The sequence below is a fragment of the Gymnoscopelus microlampas genome, assembly GCF_963454915.1.
Source record: "Gymnoscopelus microlampas genome assembly, chromosome: 7".
Taxonomy (NCBI): Eukaryota; Metazoa; Chordata; class Actinopteri; order Myctophiformes; family Myctophidae; genus Gymnoscopelus; species Gymnoscopelus microlampas.
Genome location: NC_139944.1, coordinates 42,303,915 through 42,319,381, shown reverse-complemented (window position 1 = coordinate 42,319,381; position 15,467 = coordinate 42,303,915). Strand labels below are relative to the sequence as shown.

The 15,467-nt window shown below is 43.4% G+C and overlaps 1 protein-coding gene across 1 annotated transcript in view; it reads right to left on the bottom strand.

The window, feature by feature from the left end:
• The window catches only part of LOC311049428 (keratin, type II cytoskeletal 8-like), a gene marked incomplete at its 5' end in the record, with an annotated part of 36,961 nt that overhangs the window by 1,607 nt on the left and 19,887 nt on the right, over positions 1-15,467 (bottom strand). The window contains 4 exons of the mRNA XM_084062999.1: positions 74-169; positions 293-353; positions 466-674; positions 8,671-9,423. Of these exons, the coding sequence (XP_083919125.1) occupies positions 74-169; positions 293-353; positions 466-674; positions 8,671-9,423 (1,119 nt within the window). The remainder of the gene's footprint in view (positions 1-73; positions 170-292; positions 354-465; positions 675-8,670; positions 9,424-15,467) is intronic.

Below are 15,467 nucleotides of genomic sequence, written 5' to 3'. Positions count from 1 at the left end.
CAGTTCCATGGATGGTGATGTCTCACATTCAACAGACATATGACTATGTCTAGTTTTATATACTAGTACTTACATCCTCGTAGACGGCCCTGAGGAAGTTGATCTCATCTTGAAGATTATCACACTTGGCCTCCAATTCCACCTTGTTCATGTATGCGCCATCGACATCCTGCAAAGAGAATTTATGACAAAATGATTAAAAAATATATGTAAGTAACCATGTAGTTTATTAGTTTCTTTCATACTGCAGAAGGAAATGGCGGGAGGGTCTTGCTCCATTCCTCATCCTTACCATCTTCAGCAGCACAAAGTCATTCTCCACGTATGCACGATTGTTGATTTCATCTTCATACCTATTCAAAACACAAGGGACCCACTTAGCATGCTCGCTCTCTGGCCATCATAAAAAAAAAAACGTTTTATTTCATTCTTTATATACACAATATTCACGCCATCAAGTCTCACTTGTTCTTGAAGTCTTCGACCAGGCACTGCATGTTCCTCAGCTCTCCCTCCAGCTTCATCTTCTCGTTGCCCAGCCCGTCCAGCTGTCTGCGCAGTTTGGAGATGTAGGCCTCGAACATGCTGTCGAAGTTGGAGCGGGTGGAGGTCTGTCCCTGCACCAGGTTCCATTTGGTGTCCAGCATTTTGTTCTTCTGCTCCAGGAAGCGTACCTATAAGAGAGGAGAGGGAGAGAGAGGAGACATTGTCAGTTTGTCACACGGCAAACACTGTCATTCTAAAATAAAAGTTTGGTAGGTTGAAGCAGTAAAGGCAGAGGAATGAAAAGAGTAGTTGGCCTTGAACTTCATGGCCTTGAACTTCAATGGAGATGAAGGGCGTGTCAGATGATGGTATGCTCCTGTGTTAACTTTGAACGAGCAGCAGAACACGGGAAAAAGACCACACCTTTACCTTCATATCTTCATAGATAGCATCATAGGCAGGTGTGCACATAACTGGTGCGCAGGTGCGCATGCGTCGCCAAAATAAATTCTGCGCGGCACATCAGACGACGCGAGGCGCTTTTGCGTACCAACAGCTGGGACAGAAATTTCCAAGCTTTTATTTTTTAGCAAAACTAAAAAATAAAAGCCTGGAGATCGAGGCTAGGAATTTACTTCCTGAAGCCACACTCACACATGCACGGTGATGCACGCCCATACACAATACACACCCATGGGGAGGAGGCGGAGGGGACGCATGCTGCAGTGCACGTGATTGTGTGAGTGTGGCCTCGAATCCTGACACAGTCAGTCGCACGACTCGCAAGCAGCAAGCTGCTGGCTGTGTTGCAGGCACTCGTCACCGATGATGAACGCACCGTGATGGTGCAAAATTTGCCGTGAACGTCCCAATCTGGCGGATAAAAGCAGCGCAGCACAGGGCACCAACCTTGGGGAGGGCACCAAACGGCGAGAAGAAGAAAAAAATCGGCAGAATTTAGGACGCACCGGTGAAGCGTACTTTTTCTCGCGCACCCCCCCCCCCCCCGCGTTGCCAAAGCGGGGCCAAACCCCGCCCCCGCCCCCGCTGACAAAACAGCGCCGGGGGGCACCGGACCTTTTATTTACCATTTATTTTTTGCGCACCAAGTAACATCTCCAGGTGACCAAAAAAGTTACAGTATATGCACCCCTGATCATAGGGATGGGCTTTCTGGACAGCCACACCCTGTCCACAACCATATCATTTCATAACATATCCAGACTGTGTATATGCCATGGAAAATGCTGTGTGTGTGTATAGCTTTAAACAAGAAAGAATGACATCAAGAATGATGTCATGGTGGACAGAGAGTTGGCATATGTTATATATTATATATACATTTATTATATTGTCACTGTCCAGCAGGAACCAGCTAACTAAAAAGATGAGTGTTTTGGAGGTAGCTGGTTCCTGCTGGACAGCAGAGATATATTAAATTAATTATTTTAATAAAATGTTAGATTATAATTTTATAAGCTGTTCGAGGAAGAAAAAAAAAAGGACGCTCAGCTTGCAATTTCCGCCGATTTTCGCCGATTTTGTTTCTCTCACACCGTTTGGTGAAGCCCCCAAGGTTGGTGCCCTGTGCTGCGCTGCTTTTATCCGCCAGATTGGGACGTTCACGGCTTATTTTGCACCATCACGGTGCGTTCATCATCGGTGACGAGTGCCTCTAACAGCCGCTGCTGGCTGCGTGCACGCAGCAAGGCAATGCGAGGCGATGCGAGACACTCACACAATCACGTGCAGCATGCGTCCTCTCCCCCTCCGCCTAATGGCTGTGTATGGGGCCGACGCATGCTTTAGCGTGATTGTGTGAGTGTGGCTTCAGGAAGTAAATTCCTAGTCTCGATCTCCAGGCTTTTATTTTTTAGTTTTGCTAAAAAATAAAAGCTTGGAAATTCCTGTCCCAGCTGTTGGTACGCAAAAGCGTCTCGCGTCGTCTGATGTGGTGCGCATTTTTTATTTTCGGTGCGCATGCGCACCTGCGCACCAGTTATGTGCACCCCTGATTATAGTTTACTATGTATAGGCGATATATTTTGGCAGTGGTGGAAAAAGTACTCAAAGTGGTTACTTAAGTTAAGTACCAATATTGCAATATAGAAATACTCTGTTACAAGTTTAAATCCATACAACTTAGCAATACACATTTTTGGAACAAAATGCCTCAAATCATGAATGAAGTGTCCGTTTGCCGTAAAAAGGCCTAAGAAGAAATGCCACCCTTTTCACATTGGCCTATTATAGCACCACAGGAGGCCATAATAACCTACCTGACCTGGTGGAGACCTGTGCTGCGAGGAGCACTTTTTCTAGTTATTGATATTATTACTAGTGGTGGTGGTGGTGGTGGTAGTAGAAAATAGCAGATCTACAAGCTATCAACATAAATATAAAATGAGCCATAAATGATATGCCAAATATCAACAACGTTTTAGAAACAGGGGCAAAGCCCAACCACCAGTCTTTACAAGTACCTTCACAGAAAAACAAGGGCATGTCGCTTATAATTACAGGACATGGCAACACTGAGCATGGGAGAGGTCTAGATCAAAGAAATCTGTCATTTACTCCTAAATGTATTCAAATATTCTGTATGCCCTAAATGTACTGTAATTGAGGGGGGGGAGTATTATATGTATTTAGCCCCTCATTTGTAATGGAAATGTATGCTGTTAGGGACTGTTTGTTATTTAGTGACACCAACACTAGGAGTAGAACATAAAATGAATGCTGATCTTTTCTGACATTTATTATAGGCGAATTTAGCGCCCTATTTCACGTCGGGGTCCATTTGGTTCCATATGTGTCCTCTTGAGGTTACAGAAACAGCCTAAACGAAAGAAAGTCTGCAACACAGTTTTATACAAGCCTATTTGTAGCCTACTGGGGGTCCCTGCTTGATCTCTCTCTCAGCTAAGGGGTCCTTGACCTGAAAAACGTTGAAGACCCTGGACCTGGATTGTGTCATTATATTATACTAGAAGCTCGGCCGCCCTTCGGGCGGCCGAGGGTCTAGCCCTTCGGGCGGCCGAGGGTCTAGTCGGGGACCGGCCTACACAGGAACGATGTAAATAGGGAATGAATGCTCCACCCTTTAAATCAAACCCCATTATACCTGTTGTCATAGGACCCGTTTTGGCCATCTGTTTGCCTGTGTCCATTTATGCCCATCTGTGTGTGCATTTATGCCCATATATGGAGCTATCTGTGTCTGTGATATATGGACATCTCTGTATGTGTCTGGGTGTGTCCCTTTTATGCCCGTATATGGAGATCTCTGTGTCTGTGTGTGTCCATTTATGCCCATTATCCTAAAGGAGTTCGCTATAAACAATGTTGTCAGTAATGCCCTTGTCATTATCCACAATGAAAACTTTTACAGCGCTGGCTCTCTTTGTGGCTGTTTCCCGGCTGACTGTCCCGATCAGGGTTATCTGTTGTTGCTGCTGTTGCAGCAGCTGCATTGAGTGTCCTCTTATAATATGATGATGGGTTCATCTATTTTATAGATGAACCCGTCATCATCTGTGTACGGTCTGATGTCATACTGAGGTCAGCACGTTGATGTTTCCATATATGGACACTCAGAGAGATTTTGTGTTGACTCATCTAGCGTATGTGATGTCAGAGCCTTTTATGAAGTGATGTCACAATGAGTCAGCGCTTGCTCCGAAACAGCCCGATGTCAGTCATCTCCGCATACGGAGATTCCAAACCTTTTGCGTTAGTTCCGGAAAACCGCATATCGGGTCGGGTCGAAGCCTAGCTAAGAACGTAGGCAAAGGTCTGAGCTATCTGCGTGCGAAATTGTGTTTCAGACACAGTGCCGGTTCCCCCTTTGATGCAAACCCCATTATACCTGTTGTCATAGTTTTATGCCCATATATGGAGATCTCTGTATCTGGTTGTCTGTGTCCCTTTATGCCCATAATGGAGATCTCTGTATCTGTCTGTGCCTTCGACTGTGTTGCAGACACAGTGCCGGTTCCCCCTTTAATGCAAACCCCATTATACCTGTTGTCATTGGACCCGTTTTGACTTTATTATGGAGATCTCTGGATCTGTCTGTCTGTTTCCCTTTCATGCCCATATATGGGGATCTATGTATCTGTTTGTATGTGTCCTTTTATGCCCATATATGGCATATATCTCTGTCGCTTTTTGTTTGTTTCTTCTTTAAGCAGAATATGCAGCCTGCATAAATCTGCATCATTCAAGTCATCATCCCAGTCCCACGCTTTGTTGCTCTTTTCTTTTTTGTAGCGGGAGAGTTCAGCTTGAGTTTTTTTGGAGAACTTGTTTTTTGTTGGTCTTGTGCTGTTGATTTAGCTTGTCTTATGTTTGTCTCCCCCGTCTGCACCTCATCCAACTCAGATCTTGACTGATCCTTGTTTTCTTCAGTAAAAGCAGCACAGTTAATTAATTCTTCATCACCGATCTCATCAAAAAAACTGTCTCCTCCTCTGTCTGCTCCTCCTGTCTTCCCACCAGATGTTGACTGTTCCATCTGCTCCCCAGGAACACTGTCTCCTCCTCCGTCTGCTCCTCCTGTCTGGCCAGCAGATGTTGACTGTCTCATCTGATCCCCAGCAACAGCCTTATTAGCTTTCCATTTCGCATCCCAATCGAGTTTTGTAATTCTTTGTTTCATTTTTCTTTTTTCCTGCTCCAGTTTTTTTATATAAAGAAGGACTTGAGTCGATGTCTTGAAGGCCTGCTCCTGCAATTCCGAGAGCTGCTTATAGACTATATGCAGAGGTCTGTCAAGAGTGCTGGACTTAGCTTAGAAGCCGGCTTATATACTTTCATCTGTCACCTCGGAGTGAGAGGAAGAAAGACTATAGTTTATGCCACACTCAGAGATTTTTTGTTGACTCATCTAGTGTATGTGATGCCTTTTATGAAGTGATGTCACAATGAGTCAGCGCTTGCTCCGGAACAGCCCGATGTCAGTCATCTCCGCATACGGAGATTCCAAACCTTTCGTGCCGGATCCGAAAAACTGTGTATCGGGTCGGGTCGAGGCCTAGCTAAGATCGTAGGCAAAGGTCTGAGTTATCTGTGTGCGAAATTTGGAGTCTGTAGCACCAACCATGTGCTTTCAGGGCTCATCCATGCGATTCGGGCCAATTTGGATTCGGCGTCCATTGGCTTCAATTAGTATTAAGTAGTCAGGACTCCGCATATGGACATTCCGAACCTTTCGCGTTGGTTCCGGAAAACCGCATATCGGGTCGGGTCGAGGCCTAGCTAAGATCGTAGGCAAAGGTCTGAGCTATCTGTGTGCGAAATTTGGAGTCTGTAGCACCAACCATGTGCTGTCAGGGCTCATCCATGCGATTTGGCCCAATTCGGCCTCGGCTTCAATTAGTAGTCACGAATATACATTTAATCCAGTGTGCTATTTTTTTATTTATTATGTTTTAAAAACATAGCAGACCTACAAGCTCACAATGCGTCGCATCCACAACGCGTTGTCAGCTTGTAGGTCTGCTATCTTAGGAATAAAGTAAGCTATAGCCCTTCTGTCGGCAGCAGACAAAGTTGTGAAGCAGACTTTGTTTTAAACGCACGCAGTACACCCAGAAGCATTAGTGTGTGTGTGTGTGTGTGTGTGTGTGTGTGTGTGTGTGTGTGTGTGTGTGTGTGTGTGTGTGTGTGTGTGTGGCTAATAAAGCGCAGAGGCTTTCTTTAATAACAAAATGATTGTACGAATTTCAACCCGACGCACACTACTTTGTGCGACTGGTCGGCTAACGGCCCTCGCAAAAGGCCGGAGTCCCTGAATCGGTGTGAAGTAGATAATACTCAGACCTACACAAACCTGTGTCTTTGATGGTTTTTATTTACTAACACAAATACAAACATACATTAACACACCCAGATTCTACTAACAAGATCTAACCAGGTCAGGCAGTCAGGTCAGACAGACAGACAGACAGACAGCCAGGTTTTAAACCTACAGAAAGATTGAAACACAGAAACAATAATACAATATTACCGACATGAATCTTCACACAACAATAAACATATCAGCATATATGACCATTAATGTTTGTGTATCAAGGGCTTTTCTACTTACTACTGATCTGTTGAGGGACTCCAAGAAACTGAGTTCTCAGTGCCTCTGCCACACAGACCCACACAAAGGATGTTGCCTCCCACCAGAGATCATGCCCACCCCCCAAGGTGGCCTGGTTCTCTCTCTCTTTCCTGATAAGACTTTAAGGATTTTTTATGACCCCTACCACACTGGTATAATCCTAAATAAGCAGTAAATACACACATAATTATAATCATAATAATATTACAGGCGCTGAAGGCATGGAAAAAACATACAATGATCTCAATCGCGAGGGAGAGCGGTCCGAACGGAACCGACAAAACATTCTAAAACACTGGACCCGGCCCGAAACGGGACCGAGGAAAACTGGACCCGTTCCGAAACGAACCGAGGATAATCCAAATACACCCGGTCTGACCGGGTCTCGTAGGTACTCATATTAGCCATGTGTGTCAGTCAGCACACTGCTCCCCCCGCCGCATCAGAGTAATCACAGACTGCGTCGTGTACATGTGCATTCTGCTGTGTTGCAGACAGACATGGCAAACATTTTGCCGACTTTATATCGTCTGTCCCCGCAGATTATATCCATAAACATGCTCCACAGTCCACACAGACGACGTTCCAATTTATCTTCCCGGTGGCTTTTCTTTTTTTGCCTGTTAAAAAAAAACCTGAAGACTCGCCCCAAAACACACTTGCCCCCATTTTCTTGTATTAGTTTTACTTGAGGATAAGGTTAGAAATTAGTTTAGGGTTAGGCATAGTTTTACTGAGGTTAAGTTTAGGAATAATGTTAGGTTTTGGCACCGTTTTACTGAGGTTACGTTTAAGAATGCCAGGTGAATAGCCTACCGCCGTTTTTTCCCGGGGCAACTGTGTTTTGGGGCGAGTGTTTTGGTATTTAACAGCAGTGCGCATGAGATTGGTTATGTATCAATCGGCTGTTAACATTAAACTATGAGAGAACAGGCGATATGGTTTTGGGAGCGTAATTACAACGCATTGGTCTCATTTTAAAACCGAATGTTAAAGAGTATAGCCTATCTGTTATGAAAGAACACCCCCCGCCCCCTTGGCAAAAACTCCTTAGGAATGGGCAGTTCACCTCCAGCCAGGTTGTAGCCTATATAACTCTCTATGACATAACTCCATACCATAGGACAAGCTACTGTAAGTTTGTAGACCTCACTGTCCATGAAAAGATGACCACGGGACTCCAGTCCCGACGCAAAAGCGCTTGTATATTTTGAACATAGTAGAAAGGTGCTGTGATCTCGCCGTACGCTCATTATTTGGGCTGCACCGCGTTGATAAATGAGGGCCCCTGTGTGTGTAGAACAGGCTCCACTTGCTCCTTCCACCATAACTTCACAGCAAGTATTATGTTGCGAGTATTATGTTGCGTTTTGACGACTTCGGTCATGTCATTCACACCACGGCTATCGCTACACACATACCCCACGCCCCACCCCCATTATTTATTTATTTTGCATATCTGCACTGATCTCATAAATAGCCGCATTAATAATCCTCACGACGGATCCGTCGCCACTATGGAGAACTTTAATCCATGTAAGCTATATATTTCTGGGATGCATAGTAACATTGAAACTCGTGTGTGTGTGTGTGTGTGTGTGTGTGTGTGTGTGTGTGTGTGTGTGTGTGTGTGTGTGTGTGTGTGTGTGTGTGTGTGTGTGTGTGTGTGTGTGTGTGTGTGTGTGTGTGTGTGTGTGTGTGTGTGTGGAAAGGGGTGGGGCTAGGCCTTAGGCGCTGTGACACAGACCTCTGCTTCTCTCGCTGTCTGCAACTCAAATGCCCATTCTCTGTCTTTGGAATGTCTGACGTTGAATTGTGGGCGTTCTCGCCTTTATTAATATAGGTGGGCGGGGCTAACGGCAGATTCTTTGAATTCCTTGAAAAACAAAATATAGGGACAGAGAGCAGAGCTACTCTCTGTCCAAAAATGTACCTATCTCCTGTCTAGCTATGACTCACCTCACATGCTACACTGAGCTCCGAAGGCCACTTTATGTATTGTTTCTATTTTTTTATACAACAATGTGCTAATTAAACCAAACTAAACTAAACAAGAATGAATGGGAACTGACCTTGTCGATGAAGGAGGCGATGTTGGGGTCGATCTCCAGGTTCAGTGCGGCCAGCAGGCTGTGGTTGACTGTGACGGGCACGATACCGCCACCCATACCGCCATAGCCACCCATACCACCACCCATACCACTACCACCACCCATACCAATACCACCACCCATACCACCAAAGCGCACGCTTCTAGAAGCAATTCTGAGACCTGGGGTGCAGCGTAGCGACGCCTCACGTGCACAGGATTTGTAACCGAAAGTGGGGGTTATGCCGTAGTTCATGGTCAGCCCAGGATTGTTGACTGTGTTGCAGGAGGAGGACAGAGGCTGAATACCACTACCCATACCACCACCCATACCAATACCACCACCCATACCACGAAAGCACACGCTTCTAGAAGCAATTCCGAGACCTGGGGTGCTGCGTAGCGACGCCTCACGTGCATAGGATTTGGAATGGAAGGTGGAGGATTTGCCGTAGTTCATGGTCAGCCCAGGATTGTTGACTGTGTTGCAGGAGGAGGACAGAGGCTGAATGAGCTTCAAAAGGAGAGTCAAGAATCCTCTGAGTGTAGTCCTGCTGACACTGCCTGCTTTTATGGTTGCACAGAGCTGGGAGGAGGGTGGGTGGGGCTTCCACCTGGAAGGGCAACATTTTAACCACTTCATCCTGCACTCACACTTTCTCTGTCTATCCTCCTCCTCCCACCCCGGCCTCAGCCTCGGCCCGCCCCAGGCTGTGGCTGGCAGGAGTGGCCAGGCCTGTAAAACAGGTAGTGAAGGGCTTGTCGAGAGATAAGTTCTAAACTAAACCTGATATAGTACAGTATATTAAAGAGGTGGTGCCATGGTTTTGCACTTTTTCTGTTTTTCATGTGTCTATGAGGTTGAACTTCATTGATCCCCCTGGTGGTGTTTTTATGGTGTTTAATGTCTTCTCTGACTATTTTGAGTTTCTACCTGGATGCTGAAACCTTGAGGGTCAAATGTGCCAATAGAAAAACAGTGCTCTAGTGACATAGTAAATACCCTCCCCCTCATTATCATAACACAACAGGTGTGGGCATGAGGAGGAGGAGGGACTAGGACAGGTGGGTGGTGCTAAGGTGGTGGAGGAGGTGCTAAGGTGAGAACCAGGTATACTTAATTAACTGGAGGCGTGTCCACATAAAAACATAATTTTAACAATTTCTGTACACTTTTTTGAAAAAAATCTTCCTCCTAGTATAACCATAATACCTGATGATTATGTTTTAGGGGGGGGGGGGGGAATCACTGAAAATCACGGTACCCCGTCTTTAAACTGACTGAAATGGGCACCTTTTGTAATTTCATTGTTGCTTGTCGCAATAGAGGTAGCAAGAATCATGTTGCAGGCAGCCAAAGAGGTTTCCACACAATGACATGCTTAATCATATTATTTCCACACAAAGAAATGTTTGAAATTATTAATAATGAGCAGCAATGACAAATGACAACATTTTAATTTAAGATTTTAACACACCTGGATTTGGGCTACCCTTGAAAATCAATCCCAAGATAATTTTCTCCTCAGCTAGTAAAGGACAGAGTGATGGTACATTCATTTTTATTCTTATCTAACTGATTCTTATCTAAGTCAGTTCTATATATCTTTATATTTATATACAGTATATTCTATGTATCGTCGTGACTCGCTGAGTGTCAGGCAGAAACCTCGTAGCTCTAATAAAAATATTTTATCTTCAATTAATGCTCCAAGAGCAGTGGTGTAAAGTAACTCAAGTACTGTACTGTGCTAGCTGCGCACGGGGCTCTAGCGAGGGCGCGCTTATTTTGGGGTACCAAAATCGTGGGATAAAAAATTCCCCAAAAAAAGTAAAAAAAAAAAAAAATGTAATTAAAAAGAAATCGGGACCCCCGTGAAACATCGCGGACCCTTTCGGCTGGGTTTTTTTTTCTTCATGAAGGTGGTTGCTTGTTTCTGGCGCACATCTGGCAACACTGACCTGTCTGCTTGTCTTTTCCCAACGTGGCAACCCAGATGCCGACTCATGTGTTGTTGTTGTGGGGAGATTACAAAAGCGGCTGCGTGGTGTTGGTTGTCTTTGGGATGTACAGTACATGGCACGTGAATGACGGACATATTACCGTGAGTGTGGTGTGATAGAGACATGACTAAAGTGAAAGCAACGGCGCGGGTTGAAGCGAAGTGGTCGCGTGTGTTGTTGTTGTGGGGAGATTTCAATAACGGCTGCGTCATGTACAGTAGGTTTGGGTTTGGCTCGGCGGTGCTCACGCTAAAGGGAACAAAATGGTGTACCCGAAATGTTGTCAGTTTGTGCTGTTCGCAATTAATTATGCTCCGAGGAGGCAAATGTGTGGTGATCAATGAAAAGTAGCCTACGGCACGTGTCAATTAATCGCGCACGTTGTGGCTTGTGTGGTTAGTGACAGTGATATGTTGTGGTTGTGTAGCCTGGTAAAGCGGAAAATCTTATTTCCATTTGTTTTCAGGAAGGAATCTGGCCTGAAGGCTTGTCTGGGTGTTTCTAGCCCGTTCACCAAATGGACGAGCCTATCAGCGTCGTCGCTCATCGTTCTGTGATTGACAGCGACAGTTGGCCTACACCTTTTACTTTCGGTTTTAAAACGCTCTCAAACTTCTTTTTTGAGGCACGGAATTTACTTAAGATATCGTTTGGATAGAATTTAGTTGTTTAACTTCATATATGTGGTCAATTAATCATGACAGAGCCTATCAAAAAAATAAAAATGTAGAGAACCGGCAGGGGCAGGCAGTGACCCGCATGTATCCGAATAAGGCAACCTATTTTGGACATGACCGTCTCAAAAGTCCCGTTGCGTCACATTAGTCTGGAGGTGGTAAAAATGAACTGCTGATTGGCTGAAGGGGTTGTCAGTCAACGGTATTACTCCCGCCCAACTCCAGCCCACAGCCAATATTGCAGAATGGGCGATCATGCCATACTCACTCCTGAAATCAAATGGAAATGAGATTTCCGGAGGGAGGGTTTACCAGGCTAGTGGTTGTGTTAATGGAAGGGTAGTCTCGCATGGCCAGACTGTTGCCTCCCACAATTTTCAAATGTTTCCGGTCATACAGTCTGGGACTCGGAAGCTCTGATCATGATTAGAATATAAACCGGATGTGGAGCCTCCTCTCCATTTCCGTTTCGTCTTACAGTCGCAAACTTATCCTAATATAAATACAAATCATCTAAGTGTATTTAGCTTGCTGCTTAGCAGAAATGGAAATTAAAAAGTAAAATGTAAAGATATTTTAAAATATATTTTCGTGAACGGAAGTGCCAGTTTCCTCTCTCGGATTTTGGGAGTTGTAGTTCCAGACTCTATATAGCATTCAGAGATTGTGGAATAGTTGTCTGGCTACACGAGACTAATGGAAGGGAAACAATGATAACGGAAGTGAATGAATGAATGATGACGGAAGACGGGACTTATCTGCAATGTATTATAGGATTTCCAATTTTCAATACTTTTACTTCTACTCCACTATATCTCAGAGGAAAATATTACACTGCACAATCACAATCATTTAAAAACATAAGTAACTTTTTAGATTTAGATTTTTATTACTAAACCTTATGCATAATGAGTACTTTTACTTTTGGTACTTTAAGTACATTTAGATGCCAATACTTTTGTACTTTTACTCAAGTAAATTTAGAATTCCGGACTTTTACTTGTAACAGAGTGTTTCAACATTGCAGTATTGATACTTTTACATTTTACATACATTTGAGTACTTGTTCCACCACTGTACAAGAGTGTCGTGCAAAAGTATCGAAAATAGCCGATCTACAAGCTCACAGCGTGTGTCACATCGCGACTAAAAAAGTATTAACAGGAGCTTGTGACTAAATGATAACTACATTGGATCCGATCCATTGCGAAACTTTTTTTTTTTTCATTTCCTGAAAAGCAACGCCTTTGGACATAAAAGGTTTCCACCTTAACAGCGACGATATGTGATTGCTATCTTTTTGCTCTTATAGCGAGAAGAGGAATATCTGCAGTTGGTCCTATTATGGAAATTTTTGTTCAGAGCTTTTTTACATCGGTGGTTCACTTCAGGTGAATCAATCACTCGGTCTAATCACAGCCCTGGCTTGTCTCCATCTCCCCTTTTACTCTTTTACAGACTCATCTGCAGTCAGAGGCAGTCTTATCAATGAATGCATTTAAGGCCCACAAAAATGACTATCCCTCTAACTACCCCTGCCATTATAGTAGTGTTGATTTTGACAGCAAATTTTGATTTAATTTTAGTCGTAGTCCTTTGAATCAAATTCCATTTAGTTTCAGTCATATATTTGAGTCATCTGAAATGTTTTAGTTTTTGTCTAGTTTTAGTCGACTAAATATCATCAGATTATAGTCGACTAAATCTACAGTTGATTATAGTCGACTAAAATGTATTTCGGCGGTGCCTTGATGGCGTTGTAATGGCTTTTACACTTGGTTGCATGTTGAAAATAGCCGATCTACAAGCTCACAACGCGTCGCAGCGCGACGCGTTGTGAGCTTGCAGATCTGCTATTTTCATAGCGTAACACCCGAGCGCAACCAAACCAAAAAATTACTTGTCTTTTAGTTCTACTGGATTTCTTCTCCACTAGTCCCTCACTAACATTTTAGTCTATTTTTTATTTGTTGACAAAATAGTCTTCTTTTTATTCTCTTAGTTTTAGTCATCTTAGCTTAGCTTAGTTTTTATTTAGTTTTCGTTAGTGAAAAAAGGTGGTCGACGAACATTTTTCGTCATACTTTTATTCGACGAAATCAACACTGCATTTATAGAGACTCAGCCTGCTTCTCTGTCTGTAAAATGACAGCATTGCTTTAGAGGCCCAATTAGAGATTAAAAAAAAGGAAAAAAATTAGGTAGCCCACCACAAAAAATCCGTGGTGGAAAAAGTACTAACATTTTTTACTTAAGTAAAACTACCAATACTGCAGTGCAATATATAAATACTGTTACAAAGAAAAGTCCAGAATTAAAAATGTATTGAGTATATAAGTACAAATGTATTGGCATCAAAATGTACTTAAAGTACCCCAAAAAATAGCAGATCTACCAGCTCACAACGCGTCGCATCGCATGTACACACTCACATAGGAGATTTTAGAGGCCATCACAATGATGAGTTCTGACTGTCGCCCACTTCTCAACAACTGAATTCCTCCAGAGGAATCTGGAGCAGTCGATTCACTTCACTGCTTTAATTAAAGGTGCAAACAAACACACAAAGGAAACATTATAACAAACACACAAAGGAATCATTTTAACAAACACACACAAAGGAATCATTTTAATGCTTCTTCATATCAGACAGAAACCTCTTATTTCCACATTTTAACTTTTTATATTTTTTTGTCAATTAATGCCCTACCTAAAAGTTGCAAAAATGGCCCATATGAACAAGCTCAAAAACCTGTAGCATATATGCTATAGGACAGGTTTATGAGCTTGTAGATCTGCTCCGCGACCTAATACATATAATTTTGGGTGGTCCTTGACATGAAAACGTTTGAGAACCACTGATATTAGAGCAACATACGGGTTTTCAGAAAAACGTTTTAGGATTTAGAAGACATTTGTCGATGCGTTCCCGGCTTGCATGGGTTAAGTGACATTACTGTGACAGAATTCCCCCTAAAACTCCTCCCCATGCTATTCAAAAATAGCATGGCACCGAGCTCATAGCGCGGCACCGAGTGCCGCGCTATGAGCTTGTAGATCTGCTATTTTTGAAAAATCACGAAAGGTTGTGCAAATCTTAGAATATATATATATATATATATATATTTTTTTTTAAAGGGAACATTTGTAACTCAAATCTTTGATTCTGGGGTGGGGGTGGGGGTGGGGGTCATTTTGTAATTCTGGGTGATCCTTGACATGAAAAAGTTTGAGAACCACTGATATTATAGCAACATACGGTTTTCAGAAAACTGTTCCAGAAAATACTGCGTTCCCGTACTGTGACAGAATTCCCCTCACTCCTCCCCATGTTGCAGAGAGAGTGTTGTGTGAATTATTTGCCATCCAGACCAAAGCACAAAGACAAGGAGAGATATACAGCGTTGTTATCCAGGTGTGAATTCAGAGCCTCGGGCTGCAGCTACAAACCTGTAGCAGTGTCACAGTGGTTGAAGCCTGGTGGAGCTCAACCTAGCCTGACCACTCTATAATGTCAACCCTCTGCAATTTATGAAACCTTACTTTGTTTCAATATGGCCCAGCTAGGGCCAGCTCTGGGCTATATCTTATATAATTTATAATCCTTTGACCTATAGTTGTCATGGGATGACACCAGGAAGGCGTTGACCGTTCTGTGAACATAGAAATATCTATATCTACAGTAACAGTATAAATATATACGCCCAGGTATAGCTCAGTGCTCGACTTTGTATCGCAAGATCTGTCTGTCTGTCTGTCTATTCGACTGACTGACTGACTGACTGTCCATCAATCTGACCAACCAACTGTCCATCAGTCTGTCTATCATTCCACCCGTTTGTCTGTACATGATTGATTGATTGATTGATTTGAATATTTTATTAGCAGTTTGGGGGGAAAAAGCACAGGAAAGTACAGTTCAATACAAGGTCTGCTAAGAGGATTTTAAACCCATTTAGACCTGGAACGCATCTGTGTCACTTTTTCATTTGAGCTAAAAAAAAGCATCATTTTACACTTTGCACTGATATAGAAACATACGTTTTTCATAAAACTGTCGGGATTTAGAAGACGTTTAGTCGAATCGGTCTCAGGTCTT